This window comes from Falco rusticolus, chromosome W (assembly GCF_015220075.1).
Source record: "Falco rusticolus isolate bFalRus1 chromosome W, bFalRus1.pri, whole genome shotgun sequence".
NCBI lineage: Eukaryota > Metazoa > Chordata > Aves > Falconiformes > Falconidae > Falco > Falco rusticolus.
Window position 1 is genome coordinate 2,557,855 of NC_051209.1, and position 26,839 is coordinate 2,584,693.

Here is a 26,839-nt window from a genome sequence, read left to right on the forward strand (position 1 = left end):
AGAGCAGTTATGTAGAAAGTCATTTCTCAGCAGCGCGAGCTCTTCAGGAAAAGAAGGCTTTTTGCCACGTTTTCTGGCGGAGCATAATGCTTGCTACCGAAACCGGCGCACCGCTGCGAAGCGGGGGCAGAGGGGAAGCCCCCTCGGATGTCCCTTCGCCCCTGCCGGGCCGCCACCCTCCTCTCCCCTCAGCTTTAGCCTCTTGGGGTAGAGCTACCGGAGGTGCCTGCGGAGAAGTTCTACCCCGCTGAAGCCCTGCAGCGAACCCGTCGGCGGATGCAGCCCTTTGGACCGCGCGGTTTTAAGAACACCGGTGCTTCTCCCTGGATCACGCTTCCAGCATCCCTGTGTGGTGGGCACCTGGGTGTCTCCTGATACCCAAGCGCCCATCCCGCCACACAGAGGCGCTGGAAACGTGACTCAAGTGTTTTTATCTGGGCAGGCAGAGCCCTATATCACCGCTCCAGGAAGCCCAAGGAGCGGCAACTCTGAACCGCCCTCTGGTATTTGAGGCTGCCGCCCGCCCCGAACGGCCCCAAGGCACCGCTTCAACTGGGAGAGGGGCTATAGCTAAGCAAGGCCTCTCAGGGGCGGCAACGGCCACTCAACCTCGCTCCAGCCACCCCTACGCTCTTTCCGTTGGCGGCGCGGCTACTGGGCGGCAGCGGCGGCTTCGCGGACTTCTCGCGAGAGCGGGCGAGGTTTCTGGTGTTGTGACTCTGGGAGCCGTAAATATGGCGGTGAGTCTTCGTGCTCGCTCGTTGAGGCACCTCCGCATCCGAGGTAAGGGGTTTGGGCAGGCCGCTAAAGTAAGCTACTTCCTCCGCTCTCCTTTGGCGGCTCTTGCTCTATGTCGTTTGGCTCTATGCCATTCCCTCTGCTTCCTTCTTCCTCCTCTTTCTTCGGTTCCTTCCTTCCCGCCAGCCTAACGCGCTTCTCTTCTCCCGTCCCCGCAGGTCGGAACGATAGCGGCGAGGAGAACGTCCCTCTTGATCTCAGTCGAGGTACGGTACGGGCCGGTGAGGTGAGGGTCGCTGCCTGTCCCTTGCTGCGCGCCCGCCGAGTAGCTGCCGGCGGCGAGCGGCCTGGTGCCCCGGGCCGGCGCGGCGGCGCGGGGGGGCAAGGTGGAGTGGGGGTTGCCGGGTGCTGGTGCTCGGCCCGGCGTCCTGTAGTGAGCGGACCTGTCTGTAGGTGGAAGTCTCTCCCCAGCCCCCATTGCCTGTGGGGCAGCACGTGCCCACAGGGCTGGCCTCCCCTGGCCGCGGGCAAGGGGAGGCCCTGCGTGTGGGCTGAGACTCCTCGGCCGCTTCTAGGATTGTTTTCGAAGGGGGTTGTTGTTTGTAGATGGGGCTGTTTACAGTGGCCTGTCGGCGCCGTGCTTGTCAACCTCGCCCCCGGGGCTCCCTCCGGCCGTGGCTCAGCTCGGTGGGTCGGGACCGTACACTTCTGGGGAGCGCCTCGGCGGTGGCGGCTAATCCTGCCTCAATCCTTTGTCGTATATCCGTACCTGTCTTAGGCAGGTTGGCCGCCGTATTTGCCGTGAGACCAAAAGACTCGTCTCACGTTTATTTGTTAAGTTGCTCCAGAATGCCCTCCACTGCTCTCAGATTGTGTGTGTGTGTGGTTGGTTGGAATAAGAGGAAGGAAACAACAATAATGTTTGCTACAACACTAATTAGTTGTCTCTCAGACAATAGTAACTCGTTCCCTACCCAAATCTATAGCTCATCTAGTTTTGCTGAAGGTTAAGGTAAGGGTTACACTCTCTCCAAGAGCTGAATAAAATGCGGAAACCAAACTGGCCTAGTAGCAGTGATGATCTTCCCTCAGGCAGAAGACCATGATCTGGGGGAGGAAGTAACTGTTCTGCTTCTGGAGATTCAGGATTGATGCTATCCAGAATAGATCCATTTATAATTTTTTTTATTAAGCAGTTTTACCATGGGCTGAAAGTTATGTCTGCATATGTATATATTTACAAATGTATTTTAGTTCCTGGGAAAAGCTGTGAGGGTTTTTCAGTTTAAAGCAACAGGCTCTTATGTCTCCTCTTACCTGATTTGAAGAATCAGTCAGCAATATGCAGGCGAGCGGAGGTTATCTTTATTCGGCGGCACTGGGTGCATGGGGGATCGCTCCACCAAAGTCATGCACACCGAGGGGACTTTTCAGTCCCCCCTTTATACAGGCTACTCATACCTATTCATTAGTTTTCCAAGAAATCGTTTACATATTCCTTACAATTCTGAGAATTCATTTACATATCTCATGCCTGCACAATGTTCTTGAGGAGTTGTCTCTATGTAGACTCTATTGCATAGCAGTCATGTTTAAAGTTTCCATCTTCGCCACGTTGCATGTACCACAGGAATCTAAGACCAAATGTCCCTTCTAAAGATAACCAACCCAAGGACTTAGCAGTCTGTGCATCCGTCATGTGGCAATGAGGGTCCTTGGACATCTCCTGACTTTTAACTAAACATAGGTGCGTCATCCTTTACATAAGTGGTACAGCATTCACTATTCATACCTTATCTCCAAATGGACACGATTGCTTTAGTGTGAGACACTGTCTTTAGAATTAAAACAAACAGAACTTTTGTCAACAAAATTGGGGACAAGGGCCTTAACAGTTCAAACGGGACACAATCACTTACTGTAAGCAGTGTTATCTGTTTAGATACTTACAGAATCAGGATTTTAATGAATGGGTTTTATTTGAATCTGAGGTTGCAATCTCCCACTGCCACAATTATCTTTGTCCTACTTTCAGCTAATTTTCTGTTCATGTCAGTGGATTGCAACACTTTATCAGCTTGTCTCCTCTTTTGGCCAGAACTTTCTCACTTGGAGGCTTCTTTCTGCATAACTTAGATAATGCTTTTCTTTTCACCATCCATTCTTTGTTTCTCATCCTTCCCAAGGCTGACTCCCTTGATTAGAAGTCCCTTCATTCATCACTTTTAACAACTTTAGAGAGTCAGCCTGACCTAAACTTTGTGCACAGATTTGTTTAACATACAGTTAAATGCCAAATCAGAGTTTGATAATTTGGGAGTTTGGACAGCACTGGAGTGGTTGCTGTTTAGTGATGGCTTGCCAAACATGAGTTAGCATACAAGTCAGACTTTTGCTAGTCCATAGCTGTGGACTATATACTAACTCCATTCTTTCCATGTGAGAAGTCAGTGCTGTTAAGTATTTCAGAACTAATAATAGATGCAGGGAGGGTGCTAGCCCTGTTTGTGCTGCTTTGACTCCTACTTCTTCTTGGCTTTTTGTACGGTAAGACTCAGAAATGCTTTGCTGCATGTAGAGCTGATCTAACTTTCTCTGTGTGCTTTTTGCTTGCTCTTTTCTATGCTGCTGTAGTTTGAGGGGTGCCCACGTTTTCCCAGAACACACCATGTTGTTCTCTTACGTATTTTTACCATGGCTGGTATAGTAGGTTTTACTCTTTGGAGCTTTTTGGTGCTCTGCTTCTTTAAAAATTATATATAATAATGTTTATGAAAGGCATTTTATATGATGGTGCATTGTGTGTGTGTGTGTGAACACTATGTACAAAGATTAGCCTGGTAAAAGATAATAATGTAAAGCCTGTGGTTTGTGGTTTCTGGTTTTGTTTTTTTGTCTTTTAAACTTCTGGGCCACTCATCCCTGGCTGTACCCCATCTCTTATTTTGATAAATATTCTTTTGGGACAATGATTTTCTTAACTTTTTTGTAGAAAATAAATTTGCTGAAAGGATGATCAACACTGGAAAAATTGACCCCAGCACAAATATGGTTGGGCATAATGCTGGTATAACAATAAAAAAACCTGTGCAGATACAGGCTAGACTGGTTGCTTTTGTCTACTTAAGGTCATATATTGTGTTTTCTGTTGATTACAAAATTGCAGTTAATAATTGGGATTCAGAGTACTTTGGGTTTGGCCTTGTGTTATATTACCTGCTCAGAATAGAACAGAAAAGGACAGACTCACCACCAGTGCAATTCCCATTGCAGTCATCTGGAAGGAATTGGCAGTAGGATGAGGCAGACTGTCCCTTCTGGCCTTAAGTTACAAGTCTGATTTCAGTAGTCTAATCAAACCAATTGGCATTATCAACCAGGTTATTGCATTCGGTAGGAATTATTACATTGAGTCCGGTCATGGTTGTGTATTTAACTATGCTACAAGTATTATATGTTTTTAGCATAATTCTTCTTCATCTGCAATATTTTACAGGGATTCCAAACAGAATTACAGAAGTTTATGTATCTCCCAAAGCTCTGGGCTCTGTAAAAGGGTTGTGTAATCCACACTTCGTTTGCTGCTAAGTTCTTTGCTTATCTCTGTAACTGAATCTACTTACAAACTGATTTTAAAAATTTATTACTGTTTCAGTATCACCTTATCCTGTTGGGTGACCAGTACCCCTTCCTTTGCTGGCGTTTCAGCTGTTGCCTCTGGGCTGTGAAGGCCTAAATAGTTTGGAACTTTCCTAGTTGAGAGCAGTGTCTTACAGTGCCTTATCTGTAGTCAAGCTCCTTTTTAAATCTTCCATTAAGGGATCCCTGTTTTTTTGGATTCCTGTAGCTCTGAGTCTGCAATGGCTATTAGGAATTTTTCAAGCTTGTTCATTTACTGAAGCTTTGGAGAGATACAAGGGTGCAAATGCTGATGGTTAAGTGCTGTTCATGTCTGTATGTCTTAGTCTTCACTTTCAAATATACTTTTTAATTAACTGAAACATACCTGTTACCCTCAAAAAGGAGGAAATTATCTGCAACATTATTAATTATTAATAAATGTGCATTATGAGATACTACTATGCTTTAGCAGCTCTTCTTGTATGGCTGATTCCTATATCTTATAAGACTCAACATTTACAGCAAGAACATGAGACAAATATGAATAAAATAGCTGAGAAAACTGGCTTTTTTCTCCCCAAGAGTGAATTTCACAAAAATGGCTTAGTGTTATCTGAAAAAAAAAAAATAAAAATACCCTTTTCCTTTTTTCCCCTCCCTTCTCCATCATTTCCTTCTATCATGTAGATAAATGGAACTTTTGTATTTATTTTTAACTTCACATGATCTGAACTGTATTGCTTTTCTTACTGTGCTTACATCATTTTAAACCATGTTGTATTTGATTCCATGTGCCAAATTGTAATGTGTTGCATCCAGGGCAAATGTCTCAGGATGCTGTTTGTAGTTTACAGCCCACAAAAATGTTGGGTGTTTTTAAGGGTTATTTGCAGGATAGCTAAAGAAGGCTGGATGAATTTTGTCCCCAAATTCAGCTTGAAATTTAGTTGTTACCGAAATCTCAGAATGAAGAACTTATCAACACCAATGTGATGCAGATAAGCAGACACTTCTTTATTAACGGCCGGGTGCGTGAGTGAGTCCTCTCACGATCAACGCACACCAAGTTTCAAAATCAGACACCATATATAGAACTTATTCATACATATTCATTAAGTATTTATGCATAAACATAATATTTCTCGAAAATCATTACCATACTCTCCTCCCATATCCGATTCTGCGCAGTAAAGGTTAGAAAGGTCCAGAAATGGGTCTGGGGTACGATTTGGGTAGGTGGTATTTGGGTCGGTGGTCGCGATCTCCCCCTGCCGGAATTACCTTTTACTGAAGTTCACGGTTTCTTGGCAGGTAGCTACAAGCTGTTCCAGTCGACTCTCCCCAGTTCCCATTAATTCTACATTCTGACATTTCAATACACTTTCTACATACAGAAGACTGGTCAAATACAAAGAAATCTGTAAAATCCCAAATTTGTTACCTAAGTTTAAAACAATGATTCTAGCCCATTCTTCTGGCCTTGGTACAGGGTTGTACAGAGGATTTCATAGCAGCTTTTGCTGTGCAAGTACAAGTTTCATTAAAATATATTTGTTATTCCAAATGATTTTATAAAATCAAATAAAGTTAATTAATTCTAACTTATTAGCAGATCTGTAACATAGTGACCACACTATTTTTAGCTTCCTTCATCAATATGGAAAAAGCAGAGAGGGATGCTGCTCACTTGTCTGATACTGAGAGTTCAAGTAGCAGGGGAGGAAAAAAACCCTTTTGGAGCACTTGCAGCAAGGCAGTGGGGAACCAGTGCAGAGATGGTAGCTGATGTCTATACTTTCTTAGTGGCTCAAAGGCAGTTCTTCCACACTAATGGCAAAACTGTTATGGAAAGCTGTTCTTTGTTGTATGCTCTTGCAATACATGGTCTGGCTTGAAAAGATGGAGAAGTGGGGCTCCACTGCACCTCAGAAACACTATTTTAAAAATACCCAAATAAACAAAATGTGGGCACCTTTAACCCTTGCTTTGCAGTATGCCATCATTGTGGTGGGTGACTATAACAGGATGCTTGCGTGAGAGCAATAGCTCTTTTTTTGCTTCCTTGTTTGTGAATCTGTAACAGAAGCCATAATAGGAACAAGGCAGTATTTAGCAACTTTATTTTTCTTTTGGCTCTTCTGAGTTATAGAGGGGCAACTTGAAAAATAGCTGGAGGGAGATCTCACTTGCATTACTGAGTAATTCTCTACTGTATTATTCTTGAATATTGTTTTGGGGTTTTTCTATGTAGTTGGAGACTAAAGGGGAAGTTGTTGATAGTGGTGGTCTGCTAACTTCTTTGGCAACATGTAACCTTTTGGTAGGTTTTAAAAGTAAGGGACTTAGAGGTGCTCAGTATATGCACTCCAGAATTAATGCATATAATTAGCTTTCCTGTCTGTACTTGTGCTTCAGTCGACCATTGTTTTGGAATTGTATAGTACTCTGGTCTGGTTAGATTATTAACACTTGCATACCTTCGGCTTTGCTTCCTAAGGTATTACTGCTTTTACAATCTTAGGACTTTTCAGAAGTATTAAAATGGTGCGTTTACAATATTTTCACTTTCATTTCTTGAAAACAGGAACAACAGAAACACACCCCTCATCATAATTACAGTAAATAAGGAAGTTATGTTAATGATAGCCTTCCCAGAAAGAAATACATCAGAGATTTGCCTGATCTCATGATCTTTGTGCATACTTTACCAATTACCTGATAATCTCAGATTTTTTTACCTTAATAATATAGAAGAGATGCTCAATGTTCAGGTAGTGTGTTGTGGTGTGGTTTTCTTTTTTTTTATTATTTTCTTAAAAATGGGAAGAAGTTAAATACTTGGTTATAGTAAAAATTGGTGTTTTACAGACTGGTTATACCCATACAAACCCAAACACTGCAGAAAAGAAGAATGTTCAAGAGGGTTACAGGATGGCTTGAGAATTTGTTGAAATGATGGCTGACTAGTATTGGAGAATGTGCTGAAAATCAGATATGCTTTTTGTCTTTCATACTGATTAAGACTCCCGCCTGAGACTTTTAAAAAATAACAATAAATGTCATGAATAATCTGCCTTTAAACCAACTAGCTGCTTACAGATAAGACATAAGCATGTGACTTGAGGCTTTGATAACTACACAATAGATTACATAAAATAAGGGATTTGCTTTTCATTAGAAGTGGTTTTTACAGCATGCAGGTAGGCAGATGCTTATACCATAGTGCAGGTTTCTGCATAGAGCAGTGCTTCTGTGATTATTTCTAATACAGAAGGGAAGATGCCATAACACTGCTACACAAGTGCTGGTTGATATTTGACAAATTGTTTTAACTGGAACACTTTTTAACTTTCACTCTCACAATGAAATGCATTTTGCTTTATCCTAGTTTAAAACTCTGTAGTATTAGTATATTCATGTATACTGCAGAAATTATTTTTTTTTTCTCCATTTGCCAACCATCTGTTGTGGTGAGGGAAAAATTGGGTAGAATGGATCAGAGAAAAAGTAGAAGTTAGCAAAACTTCAGAGCATGATTAGTAAGGACTGTATTCACCAGCTGCAAGGATTTAGTGAAGGAGGAATGCTGATAAAGATGTATAACTGAGAAAGTGAGAAAATAGAGTTAAAAAACCCCAACACAAAACCCAACAAAAACAACCCCAGTCCCAAAGAACAAAACCCCCTATTTAGTTGTATATTCTTAGGTATGTGCTAACAGTAAAATTCAGTCACAGAACTAAAAGCTCTATAGGACTCATGTTCTTATGTTTTTGTTATATTCGTCAGAGTATAGCAAGCTGCATCTCAACAGTGGCTTGAATAGGTTTGGGTAACTAAATATTTATGAGTAAGTCTCTTCACCCAAATTCTGCCTGAATAGCACTGTCTTTGAAATCAACGTTGTTCATTAATAAATTAGTCTGATGAAGTCTTTAAGAAAGTTTTCTTAAAAGGGGAGATTTTGTTTATAGAATAGAATATTTTCAGTTGGACTAGATGATCGTTGTAGGTCCCTTCCAACTGCCTGACCACTTCAAGGCTGATGACAAGTTATGTTAAGGGTATTATCTGAATGCCTCTTAAACACTGACAGGCTTGGGGCATTGACCACCTCTCTAGGAAGCCTCTTCCAGTGTTTGACAAACCTCTCGGTAAAGAAATGCTTCCTAATGTCCAGTCTAAACCTCCCCTGATGCAGCTTTGAATCATGATTACGTGTCCTATCACTGGATATCAGGGAGAAGACATCAGCACCTCCACTTCCCCTCCTCAGGAAGCTGTAGAGTGTGGGAGAGGAGGATAGAGGATGTCTGAAGAGAGAGATGTATGAGAGGAGGATGGAGAATGTTTGACCTGGCAGGAGATGAGAGAACAGCTGGGTATTGTGAAGGAGAGTAGGAAAGATGAACATGGTTATCTAGTGTTTAATAGGTGTCTGCATGCTTGTAGTGATATATAGCTATGTAACTGCATGAATGGTTTCTGCCCTGAGCCTGGTGGTGCATGCAGCTGCGGTTTGTGTCCGGGCTCAGAGATGTAAATAGGGGCTTCTCTGTACAATAAAGTGTCTCTGGTTGCACCACAACTGGAGTCTGTGCCTTCGTACACCACAAATGGCACCCCACGGTGGGGCTTAAGTAGGAGGCTCATGGAGCCCGAACCTGTGGTGTAGCCTGACTGAACTGGGATCCGCGGAAATTTTGTGCACCCATCACCCACAAAAAAGGTGAGCAGTCAGGAACCATGGGAGGGAAGTTATCCCGAGATCAACAGTGCAGCCTGGATGTATTGCGACGGCTGCTTGCAGCTCAGCAATGAGCTGTGATGGGTCTACAGCTAATGACTCTGTTAGAATGGAATCGTGACAAAGTGCTGGACTTTCCACCTGATGGCACTTTGCAAATTCCTGCCTGGCAAGTGGTCATCAGATGATTATATGATGCTGCCGTGGAGGGGGACTCCGCGTCGGGAATGCATTTAGCACCTTGGTGGCAAATCCTGACTACTCTTCATCAAGTGTGGACTAATTCTACTAACATTGCTAAACCAGAGGAGGCTGTAAATTCCACCAACAGCGTGACTCTTCTCAACGCATCGTCAACAACGGCGACTCCATCCACACCTCCTCTGCCCCCAAAGCTCCTGTCAGTGATTGCAGCGACCCTCACAGCACAGGACCAAGCACGGGAACAGGACAACTCAGACAATGATTCCATTGACACTGATAAACTTTTTGATCCAGGTCCTATAGATTTGGAAAAGGAACCAGACCTTTTTCCTCCCCCTCCTGATGCATTGATTGTATTTTTGGGGAAGGTGAAAGGTGGTCCGGGGGATTGGTAGCAGGAATGCGAGCAGGAGGCGCTTAAGCGAGGGGATTTGGGAGTCGCTATGGCATGTCCAGTATTTTATTGGCCAAATCAACCTTGAGAGTGGCAGCCTGTGCAATATGAGGCTGTTAAAGAGTTAAGCAAAGCAGTGCGGGAAGGGGGGATTCATAGCACATTTGCTATGTCCCTTCTTGAAGTGATGGCAGAGCCTTATACACTCACACTGCATGACTGGAAGTTATTGCTTTGTATGGTACTAACTGATACAGTATATGATGTGGTTATCTGATTTTTGTGAGCTGTGTAGTGGCTTCGATTGAAAACCTTAATTGGAGAATTGCTGTTAACTATGAGCAGTTGGCTGGGGAAAATAATCATGCCGCTTCCATGACTCGGGCAGGTTATCCCAGGGACAACTATTTGCAAATTAAGGAGGTAACTATTAAGGCAGTCCTGAAGATACTGGAGTCTGGGCGTGCCTCTAGTCACTCGAGTGAGTTGTTTGCCACGGTTTGGCAGAGTCCTAAAGAGTCATATACTAACTTTATTCATTGGCTTCAGAATATTTTGCAACAAGTTCAGCATGAGGAAGCTCGAGGGCTGCTCTTAAAACAACTAGATATGATAATGCTAATGAAGATTGCAAATGGGCATTGCAGCACTTTCACAATCGCAACCCCAACTTGTGTCAAATGATTATAACAGACCTCACAGCAGAATGTAACTCTCAGGCTGAGTTCTGGAATGCAGCGCAATGCGTTTTTTCTTCTTCAATCTCTTCTGATGCATTTTTTTCTTCTCTAGTCTCTTCTGTAGGAATAGCACATGCTCTTAAATTGCTTAATAAATTAGGCTGCTGGCTTGCTAAAGAAAGTAATGCTACAAGCACTGCTTTTTCTCGCTTATTAGCAGGTGTCGATTCTGTCTGTCATGTGTCGCTACAGAACTGAGCTGCTATTGATATTTTTTTTTTATTGTTAGCACAGGGACATGGGTGTGAAGACTTTGGTGGGATGTGTTGCATGAATCTGAGTGACCACTCTGAATCAATTCACAAAAGCATACAAAACTTAAAAGCCTTAAACAAAGATCTGCAGCAGAGCCATGGGCGGGATGCCTTTGGTCTCTTCTCATGGCTGGGAAACTTTGGGCCATTGATCAAAAATATTGCAGGATTTATTATAATTGCCTTAACTGCCTTGTTGATGTTTGCCTTATATCTCCCATGCCGTTTTTCCTGTATTCAGTGTTTAGTTGACTGTAACATAAATCAGGTCGTGGTCACCCAGCTACACACAATTTTTGCCTTGTCGCAATTAACAAGCAAAAAAGGGGGAGATGTGGGAGAGGAGGATAGAGGATGTCTGAAGAGAGAGATGTATGAGAGGAGGATGGAGAATGTTTGACCTGGCAGGAGATGAGAGAACAGCTGGGTATTGTGAAGGAGAGTAGGAAAGATGAACATGGTTATCTAGTGTTTAATAGGTGTCTGCATGCTTGTAGAGATATATAGCTATGTAACTGCATGAATGGTTTCTGCCCTGAGCCTGGTGGTACATACAGCTGGAATTTGTGTCTGGGCTCAGAGATAAAATATGAGCTTCTCTGTACAATAAAGGGTCTCTGGTTGCACCACAACCTGAGTCCGTGCCTTTGTACGCCATAGTAGAGAACAAAGTTTTAAATTTACTGGTTTTGTTCTTCACTGTCTAGACTTCTCTAAGCTCCTTGATTTTGTCTGAGTACTACTTATTGTTACTGTTTTGGCCACATCTGACCCATTTATTCAGGTAGCTGCTCCTGGAATATTTCAGGAAGCTACTTTTAAAAATTATTTTTATTTGTAGAAATGAAAGACACTTAATTGTCTGAGGTGTAAAATGAAAAGCACAAAGATTTTGAATTCACACAGCTTCACCCTCAGAAGCACCATGGGAAATAATATGAAGGTATTCGGTTATCATTATGGGCCAACTTGAGTCAGCATCTCAGTGATAAATGAGGTAAGTCAAGAAAGAATAGACTATTGAGGGGTCTTAAAATTATAATGAGTAATTTATCTTTTTTTTTTTTATTAGCTAGAAAAGCAAGAACTTCTGAAGGGTTAAAGAGTAAGGGTTGGTTAATCAGAACTAAGAAATCTCTGCAACAATGGTCTGAACTGGGGTTATAAATAAAAATTGTCTTTGTCAACACCAACATGAGCTGTTAGGCTTGACAATGAAATGTTAAGGCCATGATACTACTACTTTTGGGGGATAAATCTCTGATTGTGTGTCACATTTTTCCCATTTCTGCATTAGTTCATGTTCCTCAATGCTGTTGCATGAGATTTTGTGGCAGGAAGATATGCAGTGCTGTAACTGGTCTTTAAGAGAAAGTCACATGCCTTAGTTGGTAGAATCTAGAATGTATTTTATCTCTTTTCAAGTCCATTTTAATGTAAGAGACACAATAGTCAGAGACTATATCTCTATTTGTAAAGTCATGTTATTTTGTTTAAATATTTACATCTGCAAAGCATGAAGTTCCATTAGGTCTGCCTACCTTCCCTATTGTCTTTATTTTTATTAAAAATGAGTCGTGGTAGAGAAACAGTAAACTTTCTACTTCTTTCTAATATATCATGCATGTCCAGAAGAGGAGAAACAGGATAGCCTGTCTTTCCTTGAAGTCAATATTCAGAGGAATCCTAAACTTGGGATGGATCCAGTAAGATTTTCATTGTCTAATGCTCTGTGATCACATCAAAGAGTTTTTTGTTGGTGGTATGGGTGTATCCAGACAGATGCATACACAAATTCCAATTTAAATGCAAAGTTATTGCATGTTTGGTTTCATTATGCGTAGTGTTCTGTGCAATGCAAGGTGGTTATGTCTTTACTTGTGGCTGTGTATCTGACAGTTGACTTTGCTTCTTGTTGTGACTAAGGTTTGTGGAAGAGAATATTTCATACAAGCTGTTGATGATTGAGATTGATGCCTGTCTTGTCTTCCCAAAATCCCACTGACCCTTTGTCTGAAAAAAATCATAATTATGTGGTGTGGCAGTAGCATGTCTGTACATGTGCTAAAGTCTCATTATAAGCAGTGTAGTCAGTACAATTGATTCACCCTTGAGTAGACACCTTGCAGCTAGTCAGGTTAATTGTTTTAGACTTAATTGGCTGATAGATGAGATCTTCATTAACTACAGTGGGAGCTGAGACATCTAGCACAGGTTTATACACCTGAATTCAGGTGCCTACCTGTAGGTGTCTTAATCTTTAAATACTGTCTTGTATTCCTGATGGTAGTGCAAGTACAGGCTCTTGTCTTTCCAAATATGTTCTGGATATATCCTGATAAGCAGACACATCTAGCAATCTTTTTCAAATGTGTTGCTTTTTTAAGTTTTTAAACTACAGAAGTTGATAACAAACTCAGCTTGGTTTGTAGAGAGGTGGCGAGAAGGTCCTTTCTTTACATCTCTGATACCTTTCATTATACAAAGGAAATAAAAAGTATATAAATATCCTTTCAGAATGAACAGGGAAATAAAAGAATGTATATACTCCACAAATTCAACTGTAGCTGTTCATACTGTAGTAGGAAGCAAGTTTCTTTTACTGGAAGTTAGTATGGAGCACCTCACACAAAACCCTTCTCTTTGCTGCTTTCCGGATGTTTGGACTATTCTTCAGGCTTTTTCTAAAGACTTTATTTTACATAATGCAATTTTTTTTTCTTTTTTGGTAATGTAATACTTTTTAACAGTTCACGTCTCCAGCATAGCCTTGGTATTTCATTTATTTCAAACTACAGTGCTGTTGATAGTGTTGTAGTGCCTATTGCAGAATGCAGTGTCTAATCCAAGATTGCACAAAAATCCTGCAGTCAATCATCTCTCTTTGAAAAATGTCCTACCCCAGTACTGCTGTGTACAGAGCTTATTGCAGTTTCTGTTACAGTAGCTCTGTGTGCAGCTCTCTGCCCAGCCCCACTACACTGCTTGTCCCCACTACCTCAACTCCCAGCCTTATTCCCAAAGGTGGGGCAATATTGTCTCTTCTCACCATGTTTGGTAGTCCTTTTCCACTTCCCAACAAAATGCAGGGTCATTGACTGGTATCTGAATCCCAGGGGGTGGAGTGGGGTGGATTGGGGGTGTTTGGTGGTAGTTTTTTTTGTGTGTGTGTTGTTGGAACAGTGGACCCTTAAGAAGAAAGGAGAAGCTCCTAGTCCCTCTGCTTACCCTGTAGTTCACTTCTCACTGAAAAGTCCCAGCCTTCTAGTAAGTTTAGGGTGATTGTGGACAGAAATTAATATGGAGAGCAGAAGAGAGACCTGTCTTCCCAAAATCTCACTGACCCTTTGTCTAAAGGGAGAAATCACGTGGTGTGGCAGTAACATGCTATCTTTTTACTTCTGTCCAAGTGTGCTTCTTGCCTTTAAATTACAAAGGGATTAAGGATAAAGCTTTTCAGTTATGAGATGCTAGGACTGGAGTTTCAGAAACTAAATGGATTTCTTTGTTAACTGTAAGTCCAAGATATTGATTAAAATCTGCTTTAAAATAGGAGTCTCTCCACCGTAGGCTTTAGCATTTATTCTAGAGAACTCAGGTATGTCTGGTTTTGGTTCTAGGCATAAATCAAATTGATGATTCTTGAGGGAAAATGATCTGTGTCCTTAATTAAGACCAGGAAAGTACCTGTTATATTTGGGAAACTGTGTATTTTGAATGCATTTTTAGATTTTTTTTTTTATTATTTTTTTGAACTGTATCTGCTAATAACCTGTTTTCTTTTGCAGAACCCTGTGATAATATGAGAGAGATTCTCCAAAATGTGGCCAAGTTACAAGGTGTTTCAAATATGCGAAAACTAGGTCACTTGAATAATTTTACTAAGGTAAGAGCTCAAATGGTATTGAAACAACTGATCATATAGGCAAAATATTTTATATGTGCTTTATCAGGTGTTGGCTGGGAGATTCATGAAACAACTTAGTATTGTGGAACAGTACTTGGAATCTATGTACTGTGGGAGAGGAAAGGAGCAAATAAGGACAAGCAAATATGTGAATGCAGGGTTATGCTGAAGTTTGTCTACGTGTCCTACTGGCTGATTTTTTGTAGTATTTTAGTGCTTAGAAGCCTGAATTATCTCTCAATTCGTGGGTTAAGTTGCACAGAGCTAAAGATTGGTTCCTGCTCCACAGAATTGAATCAAAAATGTGAAATGCCAGACTTTGGATGTAAACTGACAAAGTATGGTAAGGGAGGGGACTGTTATCAATGAGCATGATATGCAGTGGTTTGGGCACTAATAGAATAACAACTGTTAACTTTCATTGCTGATTTCATAGTGAAAAAGATTTAAAGAGGTGATTTCTAGAAATGGTCTGTATTGCTGATTTTTTGAGGTGCTTTTTCGAAATACAAGCTTCCAAATCATAGGAATGTGAAAGGTACTTGCCTGAAAGTATGACAGATACATTGGAAGTTGATGTGAGCTGACAAGAGGTAAGAATTAAAAACTTACTGCAGAATAAGAGATGGTAGTCTGAAGAAAGAGACTGTGAAAGGCCTTCAGGAGAGCAAGTACCATTTTTTTTGGTAGAGGAAGAACACATGGAGAGCAGCAGAGAGGACTGATGGGATGTGAACAGGTAGTTATGAAAGGGGTGTTGTTTGTAGCATACTGGATGGTTGTGGTTGGACCAGCATTCCATTTGTTGAGGCAAGGGAAAAGTGCATTGCAGTCAGTGAGCTAGGAGACATCTGAGCTTCAGTGTGTTACCTGAACGGATGGACTGATACGCAGAAGGAGCTGCCTTTCTTACAGAGCGCCACAGATAGGGTGACATGCCTGAACATGAAACTCAGGTTTCTGTGACAACAAATGGATCCTGCAATTGGCAGTAGCCAAGAAAAATAAATTAGTAGTGGAGAATTTTGTGGGGAAAGCAAGGTTATTGTTGTAGATGAGCTGATAACAAATCACTGAGTAAGATAACTGGGAGGCTGCTTGACAGTTTTGAGACAATCTCAAGTGAAAGAATAAATGCTCGAGGGCAGGTTTGGGGGTCCGATTGATATGAGAAGGACAAACATGCATCATAATTTTTGAAGTAGGCATGCTTCTTGGCTGTTGAAAGCACTCTGTAAAATTGAACAACGCTTCAGTGATAGTGTATGAGATTCAGTTAGCAGGAGGGTGCATACGAGAACAAAATTATGATAGCAAATTGATCTTCTACTGCATTAATAACAAATCTGTAAATGTTCCATTTTCCGAGTTGGTTCAGATCACATGTAGGTACATAGCATTCACTGAGGAACAACTTAGACTGACAGATGCAATAAGGCAATGACCCAAAGAAAAGATGTCAGTATATGTCAGACATCTACCATTGACAAAATGCTGCTGCTGTTACTGAGATTCCAAACTGTATTTCAAGAAAGTCCATTTTTCTGCTAGAAAAAATGATGTGTAGCTGTATTTCCTTTTTGTGCTGACCTGGAAACTTATAAATGTAGGTGCTTTCAAATTCTCTAGTTGCCTTAAAATCAGAGCTGGATTAATTTGCAGATGCATGATCCTAGTGAAAAACCAATAGTTGAAAGTATGGATCTTAAAACAGTGTTGATTTTACTACTACAGATGTTAAGCATCTATAAATGTGGTAAATTATTAAATATGCATAATGTAATTAAAGGATGAACCAAAAATTCTTTTTTAAAGTTAGTTTTGAAAAATTGATAATTGAATATTTGAAGAATTGGTTTCTTGTACTTTACCTAGTGTTAAAATTGGAAAATATGTACAAAACCACAAGGAAGGTTTTCATAAATTGAACTTAAGATTGGCAAGAAATGATGAATTTGTGAAAAGCATCTAGCTAAAATTAAATATTAATTTTGAAGACAGAGGCTGTTCATAACCTGGTTTTGATCCTGAATCAGTGTGACCCTGTATAAAGGAATCATCCAACTCTATTTGATGTTTAGCACTTGTTTCTTATATTCATTTTCCTGTAATACGTTTTACAAATGTATAACTTGTACATTTGGTTTTGGAAACTCTTCCTATTTTTGTTTGAACTGTAAATGCAGTTATGAATAGAATAAAAGTAGCAAATTGTATTGTATAGTCTCCTTTGTGGTTGGAACAGTTCTGTGTGTTTTGTTTTCATTGCAGTGTTTAAGAATGAAAGCCTGGAGTTTGGGGGAAATTTTTTTTAATTTCCTTTTTGTACTCTGGTCTTCTACCATGAGTTGATATAGTCTCAGTTCCTCCTTTGTGAGATAGGAATGTGGGAAAGATGGTGAGGTTTTGTGATGTTAGATGTGCTAAGAGCTGAAGATGTTTGTATTCTGTCTTGGAATTATATTGATGGTGGTGAACTTGATTTGTCTGTAAATTCTTGCATTTTATGGTCCATTTGAAAGGCTACTAGTTGCGACGAGCGAGGGGAAGCATGCGGCCGACTCAATATGAGTGATAGAGCAAGCTTCGATTTATTACGGCGCGATTATGTCTTATATACAGTTCCAGTTAATTATGCCTACTAGTCATCTGCTGATTGGCTGAGCTCTAAAGGGTTACATTTTCATACGTCCTCCTACTTGCGGTTTCTGCGGATAGCTAGCTACATATTTTTTTTTCCTCTCTTGTCTACGCGAATTCCTCAAAGTTATTTACAACATTAGGCACAAGGTCAGTGTTTTTCTCAGCTTCCTTATCAGCATGCCTCAGCATAGCTGCAAGGCCTGCTTCAGCTAACTTACGCTAACTTTGTTTCACAAAGATCTTTAAGGGAGTCATGGCCATGATCACACAGCCATTCTGCAACAACTAGTGATCTAGGATATTTTTCCTATGGGCAGGGAAAGTACCTTTGAAAAAATGTTTACACCATATTTCTGATAAAATAATACAGACAAAAAAAAATCTATAAAACTTAACTCTCCTGCTAGGAGTATTATTGTACTTAAAAGAAAATGTTGGCACCAGTCTAAGCAATTGTTCCTAGCTGCCCCAAATTCTTCCTTCAAAGACTGAGCAACTCTCACATTTGGAAGAAATACTGTTCTTTTTTGGTCAGAGGAAGCAAAATGTTTGTATTCATGTGGAAATAAGTAATGTAAGTTAACGTGGACTTTCCTGACAGAGATCATGGTAGACATTAAGTTTTATATTTGGAGACATCTGAGGTATGTTAGGTTCAAGTTTCTTTCCTTGAAAGAGGACTAGATTTTTAAGGCGGTGTGTGGAGTTATCCCCTATTTATTAAGGAGAAGGAAAGCAATCACCCTTGTAAAATTAGTGAACTAGACTCCAGGATTTTATGCAGAAGTTAATCAATTTTATATAGAGTTATTTAAAATAATGACAGTCAGCAATCAACAGAATTTGTTAATTTATCTACAGGAATAATGCTGTAAGGCAGATATTTTCTTTGACACTTGCATGCCTGAGAGGTGTAACTATTTTCATTTGTCATTCCCTTCAAGAGGAGTTTTAACTAGTGACATTCAAGTCACCGCAGCACCCATGTTTACTGTACAAAGTATGCTGTATACATATTTTACAAAAACTTGTATTTTGTGCATCAAATTTTAGCTACTACTTGTTATTAGTAAAAACTTCAATGTTTATGTTCATGGCTCTTTGGCTGTAGAACATGGATTATTCTTGCTTAACAGGTGCTGTAGCATCTTAAGTTTTCTGCTCCATGAAATTAGCATTCTCATTTCTGATGTTACTCAGGCTATGGAAAGTTATGAATTGCATATGTACAGGTTTGTACATATGTTTTGTTATGAATTGCAGCTGTACAGGTTTGGAAATTTTTCTCCTCATCACCTAATACCTGAAACTGCAGTTTTGTGGGCAAAAAGGCTTGTGAAGTACTGCCTAATCTGTACTGGACAGAAATAATCTTCTTTCAAACCACCTGCATTCCTATTTAAGCTAATCTGAATTTTGACCTGAAAACTGTTTGAGGATTTGACCTCTAGTAAGCAGTCAATGATGCTTTCAGTTGTCTCAGCAGTTTGCAAGTTCAGCAGGTGGCTTTGGCTCCAGTAAGCTGACTAGGTGTCATGATTTAACCCCAGCTGGCAACCAAGCACCACGCAGCCACTCACTCACTCCCCCCTCACCCAGAGGGATGGGGAGGAGAATTGAAAAGGAATGTAAAACTTGAGGGTTGAGATAAGAACAATTTAATAGGTAAAGCAAAAGCTGCGCATGCAAGCAAAGCAAGGAATTCATTCAGCACTTCCCATGGGCAGGCAGGTGTTCAGCCATCCCCAGGAAAGCAGGGCTCCATCACGCGTAACGGTTACTCGGGAAGACAAATGCCATAATGCCAGATGTCCCCCCCCTTCCTCCTTCTTCCCCCAGTTTATATACTCAGCATGACATCCCATGGTATGGAATACCTCTTTGGCTAGCTTGGGTCACCTGTCCTGGCTGTGCCCCCTCCCAATTTCCTGTGCCCCTCCAGCCCTCACTGGCAGGGCCCAAGGAACTGAAAGGTCCTTGACTTAATATAATAATCACCCAGCAACAACCAAAATCATCAGTGTCCTATCAACATTGTTCTCACACCAAATCCAAAACACAGCACTGCACTAGCTACTAAAAAGAAAATTAACTCTATCCCAGCTGAAACCAGGACACTAGGTTTACCCATCTTTCATTTATATGGCCAGCTACATAAAGCAAGCACCTTGAAGTTTCCTAACTTTTGCTGATTAATACTAAAACATTATTGTTATTTCTTTGGGGCTTTCCCCACCCCCATGAAAAGTAGTAAGTGATAAATTACTGAAAACCAGAAGGAACTGTACAATTGCATTTACCTAGTGGAAAATATATTTTGCATTTGAAGTATTCATTTAGAATCCTTTATTATAGAAGGTTTATTCCACTGTTAGCTTCTGAGAAATCCTTCATACCTTTTTAAACTTAAAAGCATATTTAAATAATGAACAGAAAAAAAGATCCACAGGTATTGTTATAGGGATTTCTGTTTTTCATTCAAAAAAGGTGCTGTTTTAAGGATGAAATGAAACTTAATTCATTTTAGCTTAACCCTAGCAATTGAATGGCATCAGTGATACGGAAAGTGATATTTTCAGTTAGCTCAAAACTAATTCTATCATTATTTAATGAGACTCTACTACTCTGCTTGATATATCTGTTAGCTTTTGACCATGCTGCTAAATTTCACTAGGATATAGATTGATTTTTGGGGCTCTCACGGATTCAGTCTTTCTGATTTATTGTTCCTTACATAGTTTCTTGCTCTGCTTATGTTGTCATTTTAGGGTCTTGGCTGTCCTTTGCAAATCCCAAGTATTGTAGAATCTGAATATAGTATTGACTGACTGTAACATTCATCCAAATAGCTATACAGCACTATGGGCAAAACTTGTTACCTCATGATGAGATATGTAGCAGATAGAATATCTGTTTAGGGGCATTCAGCTGTGAAGCAAACATGGAGAGCTAATGGGTCTAAATCCAGAGGACACTGTTTCAGTAAGGGCTTCTCTTAAGGTTAGGATCTACTAAGTAGTCTCCTCATAAATATTACCAGTGATAGTTCAAACTGTATTTCCAAAATTGCAGTATAATAATTACATTGTAGACACATGGAATAATATAATACTTTTACCTATTAATTGCTGTGACTATTAAATATAAATTTGAACAGTCTTGGCATGCACTCAACTTGTATATGCTGTTGACCTCCTGTGGTTTTGTTATTTTGAGCTATTGTTTCCAAGACATGTTGTGTTACTCATATTGCTATGACTCATCCAAGTAGCATGAAAAACTTGTAGCTGACAATAAACATGAAAAAAACCTTCACTGTAAGTTAGTCACTGTCTGGCCTAGCATAAGTATCATTTCGTCCTAATATTAAATCATCCACTCAAAGATTCTGTGCTATTCCCATTCATTTGCCTTTATATCAAAATTTTTTAATTTTAGAGTTGAATTATAGGCAGTTTTAACATGCAAAGTATACCCTCTGTGTGTGTATCTACACATTGAAATTTATTGTGTGTATATATAAAATATATACAGTTTATATAAAACATGTATGTAAAATATAAAGTATATTTGCATAGTTACAATATTTACATAATATGATAATCCATTGCCATTTTAGTAAAATATAGCGATGTGTAGTCAAATGCAGATTTTAGTATTCTAGTACTGCTTGTCTTCAAACTTAAAATACAATGATATGCATATTAATCGTTAAATGTTACAGTCAAAAACATGAGTTATACTTGACTTTGTTAGGAATTCAGGCATCAACAAACATCACTGTATTTGGGCCAGAATCACTGACCTGCTTAATGTTGTTTGAAGTTGAAATGAGAAGAAAATGGCAAAGTTTTCCACTAAATGTATTTAAAACCAGACATTTACTTATAACTGAGCAAATACCCAAAGCATTGAGACCAGATGAACAGTATCTTTATAGCAGCTTCCATGATGACTTCCCCCCCCCCCCCCCCCCCCCCCCCCCCAACATATATCAATCCAACCCTACTTTTGTTATTTCTTTTCCCCTCGACTAAATAAATCCAATGTTTCAGCCTTCATGGGTGTATTTTCTAGATGCCTTGTACACTTTTCTGCTACAACTTTTTCCGGTTTGTCTGCTCTTAAAATGTAGTGCCCAAAATTTTGTTGTTTATGCAGTTTTGAGAGCAACCTGTGAAGTGGAAAAAAGGTCTCTTAAACATAACGTAGTCCTACTAGTATTTCCAAAGGTAAAACTTCCCTTTTTGGAAACTACATTGCTTTAAGTAATTTAGTTTATATATTGCTGTAACTTATAGATCTTGCTTTACTTTTGAAATTGTTTTTGCATTTGAGATTTTGAATGTTTTCTGGACATCTTGTATTTTTCTGCTGGACTCCTTTCAACTTTTCTGTCTCTCTTAATGTGTGGAACCTTGAATGATATGATATGCTGTTCCCTTTTGATGCATTAAAGGGGATGGAGTAATTTAGCAGAAAATAAACCCCCTCACCTTCTAATTCTCCTCACCGAGGTGGGAGGTTACATACAGCTAGGTTTAAACTGAGTGATGTCCAATTTACCACTATCAGTCCAGTTGCGTTTAATATGTATATTAAACTACCACGGGTCTGGATACACTGATAGCAGTCTGCACTGCCAGTCCAGTCTTACTTGTGAACTAGCACGGCTGCACTTTAAGGTAGGGTCATGTTCAATGAGAAACTGCGATGACCAGCTACTTAACAGTGCAGGGTTTTTTTGTGCAACAGATATATAGGTTCTTGGATTGCCAGCGATAGTGACTTTTTTCCAAAAAGGCACATGCAAATAAAATGTTATAAAGTATAAAATGCGCAGAAAAGTTACAAACAATACAGCCTGGCTATAAATGTTAAAGAATAACTCTCTAGAGATATTTCTAAGTCTCCCAAAGAAGCACTTAGTTAAAGTCTCACCCAAGGCATCCCAAGGAGGGGAGAAGAAAGACTCAGCCCATTGACTGATCCCAGGAGTCTATCTCGGTGGTGTCTTCCCCACTTGTCCCTTCATTCATTCACTTTTTATACTTTTTTTTACTCTCAGGTAGAGCTTGAGTGACTCTAGTCATACATTCCTTTATTATGATTGGTGCAAAGTTCTCTCGCTTTCATTTAAAGGTACAGTTAATTTTAAATTTATCACGCATGCTTCCCAAGCAGGGAATTCACTCTCTTTGGGAGGCCATTTGAGTAGGAGGTCTTGATCTCCCACTACCACTATTATTTTACCCTAGCATCCTTGAGTCTTATCTCTTCAGCAATTTGTTTTCTTTCAGCAGTTAGCAGTCCTTGTCTGAAGGCTCCTTATTTACATTCTTGTTGAGCTCATCTGCCTTGAAGTGCTGAGTGGGCCAAGTTCCTGACTTTCTCGCAGATAATGAAGCTCCTGCTTGTGTCTTTGACACAGTTGTTGGCCCAGTAACAGACATCTTCTCATATATTTTCCATTTGACAGCCGCTATGCAGCTTATCAGCTGTATGGTACCATCACGTTCCCAATCCTGCAGGGAGTACAGCAGAGCCTGGCCGTGGTTTCTCCACTCCGTTCCACCCTCCACTACTCCTCTAGGATAGCAGGTTGTGTGGCTTAGGGGACTGTGGTGATGTAGATTCCGTGCATGCCAACTGTCCTGAAGACGCTAGCTGTATTTTAGCCTAAAAAGCTTTCCGTAATACTACACTTCTATTAGGACCCAATTTTTCTCTAATCCCCCCCCCCCCAAGGTGATTTTCCCACACCTTTATTTAATTGAATTTTCTTATCCAGTTTGGTCGCTTCTTTCAAATCACTGAAACATTTTGAATTCTGATCTTGCTGTCCATATTTTAAATTCTTTTCTAACTGGAAATCCTGTAAGCACATTACCGTGTGTAAATTGTAAAGAAAGCCAATACATAAGGTAACGGTGGCCTGTTGGAATGAGAGTAAACAAATCTTGTACTTACTTTTTTCCAGGTATTTTTATCTGTTCATTTTCTGAGAGGTGTTTCACATGTATGCACAGACACAATCACACACTTTGATAATAATTATCATCACATTCAGCAACTTTGTATCTACACAGCAGTTAAACTTTCCTCAAGTTATAACTGTTGTCAGGTTACATGACTATGAGTTTCAAGATAAGGTCAAGTTTCTTTCTACATCAGTGAGGGTGTGTGCAATGGGAGTACATACATAGAGGAAAACAGTTGGTATTGAGGAGCTAATATCCACACTATATATTTGGTAAGGAGTGGTTACTGAGGACTAGACTAGAGTTAGTCCAGCGAACTGAATGCCTTTTAGCAATTGCAGCAGGTTAGGTGGGTTCCTGGAATGTTGTCTGCTTTAGTTTCATCTCAGGACTGCCTAAGATGCAAACCAAAGCATGGTAAGTGTGATGACAGACTTGCTTAAAAAACGTCCTCGTGTTCCACACAATAGCAGCTTTCTCAGAAATAGGGGTTTGGGGTTTTTTGATTTTGGTTGGGTTTGGTTTTTTGTTTCCCTACATCAGAATTATGATTCTGGTTTGTTTTTTTTTAAGTAGGAAAAAAGACTTGAAGGTAATCTGGTATGTTAAATTAGGATTTCTCATTTGTGTCTGGGGTACAATGACAGGGAAAGGTTTAGGCTCATCTTTTATACATCTAAACAACTGTTGATGTACTTGTCTGAAACTGAACAATGAACTGTTTTTACTCACTGCCTTATCACACTGTTTTGCTTACACTGCTAGCCAATTTTTAGAGTTCATAACTTGTCAATAGAAATGCTAGAGCAGCAGTGGTGGCCTTAGGCAGTCTAAGAACATGGCATAAAAATAGATTGATACTAGGAAGTGTCATACTGTCATAACCAGTTAATGCACATAACTACCTAGTTTATTATCACTTAAATTTGAAAGGTGGAAGAAAATAGGTTGTATAATAACTTTCCTTATGTTTTATAATAATCTGATTATATCCACAGTTAAAAATGTAAAATCCTAAATATTTCAACTAACTTTTATTATTATTTTATTATTATTTATTATGGAGCTGATCTAGGCCAATTTAATAATCTATCTCATTAACAACTTTGGATTTCAGCATTACCATCATGCATTTTTCTCACAATATGGAAAATAATTGTGGTAAAAAACCCCATAATGTGGTCCTTGGGAGAATTTCTACTTGTTGAGCATAAACCTAAGTGTCTGATCTTACACCTTTTATGCTAATAAAATGGGTTTACTTAAAAGCAGAGTTTCTACAATATGCTGATTTTTCACATGGAGTGAGCAGTAGAACAGGAACATGGAATATGTTAAATATTTAAACTTACAGTAGCCTTCAATTAACTGTTCATTTAGATTATAAATTTCTTATTGTTGGTAGTAAATACACATAATGAATCATAGAATAGTTTGGAGTGTAAGGGACCTTTAAAGGGTATCTATCACCTCTCTGGGCAGCCTGTACCAATGTTTCGCTACCCCCATTGTAAAAAATGTTCTTCCTTATATCTAGTCTGAATCTACCCTCTTTCAGTTTAAAACCATTCCCCTTGTCCTATTGCTACAGGCCCTATTAAAGTCTGTCCTCATCTTTCTTATAAGCCCCCTTTTAATATTGAAAGGATGCAGTAAGGTCTCCCCGGACCCTTCTCTTCTTCAGGCTGAACAACCCCAACTCTCTCAGCCTGTCCTCATAGGAGAGGCACTCCATCTCTGATCATTTTTGTGGCCCTCCTCTGGACCCATTCCAACAGGTCCGTGTTTTTCTTGTACTGAGGACTCCAGAGCTGGATGCAGGACTCCAGGTGGGGTCTCACGAGAGCAGAGTAGAGGGGGAGAATCACCTCTCTCAAGCTGTTGGCCATGCTTTTGATGGAGCCCAGGGTTCAGTTGGCTTTCTGGGGTGCGAGCACACATTGCCGGCTCATGTTGAGCTTTTTATCCACTAGTACACCCAAGTCCTCCTTCTCAGGGCTGCTCTCAATCCATTCTCTGCCCAGCCTGTATTGATACTGGGGGTTGCCCCAACCCAGGTGCAGAACCTTGCACTTGGCACAGAACATGAACATGGCACAGTCTTGATATATTTTAATAATATTATAACAGAGAGATTCACTAGTTGGCACAAAGTCTTCCTGAATTCCTCACTGAGGAGAAATGGCTAATACCATACTGGCTCAGAACTGAAAGCAAAACTGGAACCTCCTTCAAAAAGGACAAAGTGCACAGCTATTGCAATCAGTATTAGTCACTTGAGTTTTTCGAAGTGCTTTGGGAATTGGACTTAATATTAAAGTATTTTATAATTTTAACTAGGGGTAGTAAATGAGATAAGTAGGAATTTCTTTGCCGCTCTTGCAAAGGAGAACAGCATCAGCTCTTCTTACAGAAGAGACAGTTTTCCTTTTCTCAAGAGGCTAAAACATAGGCATGTGCTAGATTGCCTGCCCCTTTTGAGATCGGTTTTGGACGTGAAAATTTTACTTGTAAATCTTCAGTTTTGTGCTCAAAATAGACAGATATGGTTCAAATGTTTGGAATTTGCAACAGTTTATTGGTGTCTTTTTATGTGTATAAATTCAGCCTTTGCACTGATTGTTTTCAGAGGTACAAATTCTATGGAATCGATGGCAGGCCAGGCCAAATGTCACTTAAGGGCTTTTGGTGGTGCCTTTTTTCTATGCCTGTGCTGCTGTGGCAAAATAATGACAGTGAACCATCAGTATCAGTCTTTGCTTCAAAACTCACCTATGATTTGAAGAATCAGTCAGCAGTATTCAAGCGAGCAGAGGTTATCTTTATTCGGCAGCGCTGGGTGCATGGGGGATTGCTCCACCAAAGTCATGCACACCGAGGGAACGTTTCAGCCCCCTCTTTATACAAGTCACTCATGTCTATTCATTAACTTTCTGGGAAATCATTAACATATCTGGCACCTGGACAATTAGCACATTCCATTCAAGGACCTAGTATATCTTCAAGTTAACAACATTAACATATCTTGTGCCTGGACAATGTCCTTGAGGAGTTGTCTCTATGTAGACTCTATTGCTCAGCGGCCGTGTTTAAAGTTTCCATCTTCGCCACGTTGCATGTACCACAGGAATCTAAGACCAAATGTCCCTTCTAAAGATAACCAACCCAAGGACTTAGCAGTCTGTGCATCCGTCATGTGGCAATAAGGGTCCTTGGACATTTCCTGACTTCTAACTAAACATAGGTGCGTCATCCTTTACATAAGTGGTACAGCATTCACTATTCACCTAAGTCCTTTTTTGAATGCAGATGTGCTTTGACTTCAGTCTTTTTCATCTCTGCTCAGGTTACCAATTGCACAACTAATAGCCCTTCTGAAAATAACTTAAAGGCAGCAAGAGGAGCAATCTGGAGTTGAAAAATTAACCTGTAGGCAGTTTACATAATTGTGCAAACTTTTTTCTAGTATGAGAGGCCACAGGTTTGTGTTTCTGATGTATATAGCATAGAATACTGACAGCAGAAATTCTCAGGGAAGTCTGAAGTTGGTAAATTTCCTCTTGCCATCAATGAAATTCCTCAGCTTTCTTCGAAAGCATTTCCAGAAATC

The 26,839-nt window shown here is 40.1% G+C and overlaps 1 protein-coding gene across 4 annotated transcripts in view; it reads left to right on the forward strand.

The window, feature by feature from the left end:
• LOC119140644 (rapamycin-insensitive companion of mTOR-like) overlaps positions 1–26,839 on the forward strand; it is a 109,346-nt gene continuing 82,507 nt past the window's right edge. For 3 of the 4 annotated variants that reach the window (XM_037372135.1, XM_037372137.1, XM_037372136.1), the window contains exons 1-3: positions 1–783; positions 957–1,004; positions 14,487–14,584. In XM_037372135.1, the coding sequence (XP_037228032.1) occupies positions 735–783; positions 957–1,004; positions 14,487–14,584 (195 nt within the window). In that variant the 5' untranslated portion in view covers positions 1–734. Of the gene's footprint in view, positions 784–956; positions 1,005–14,486; positions 14,585–26,742; positions 26,778–26,839 lie in introns of those variants that run through there. The other variant, XM_037372142.1, reaches the window with a different exon arrangement.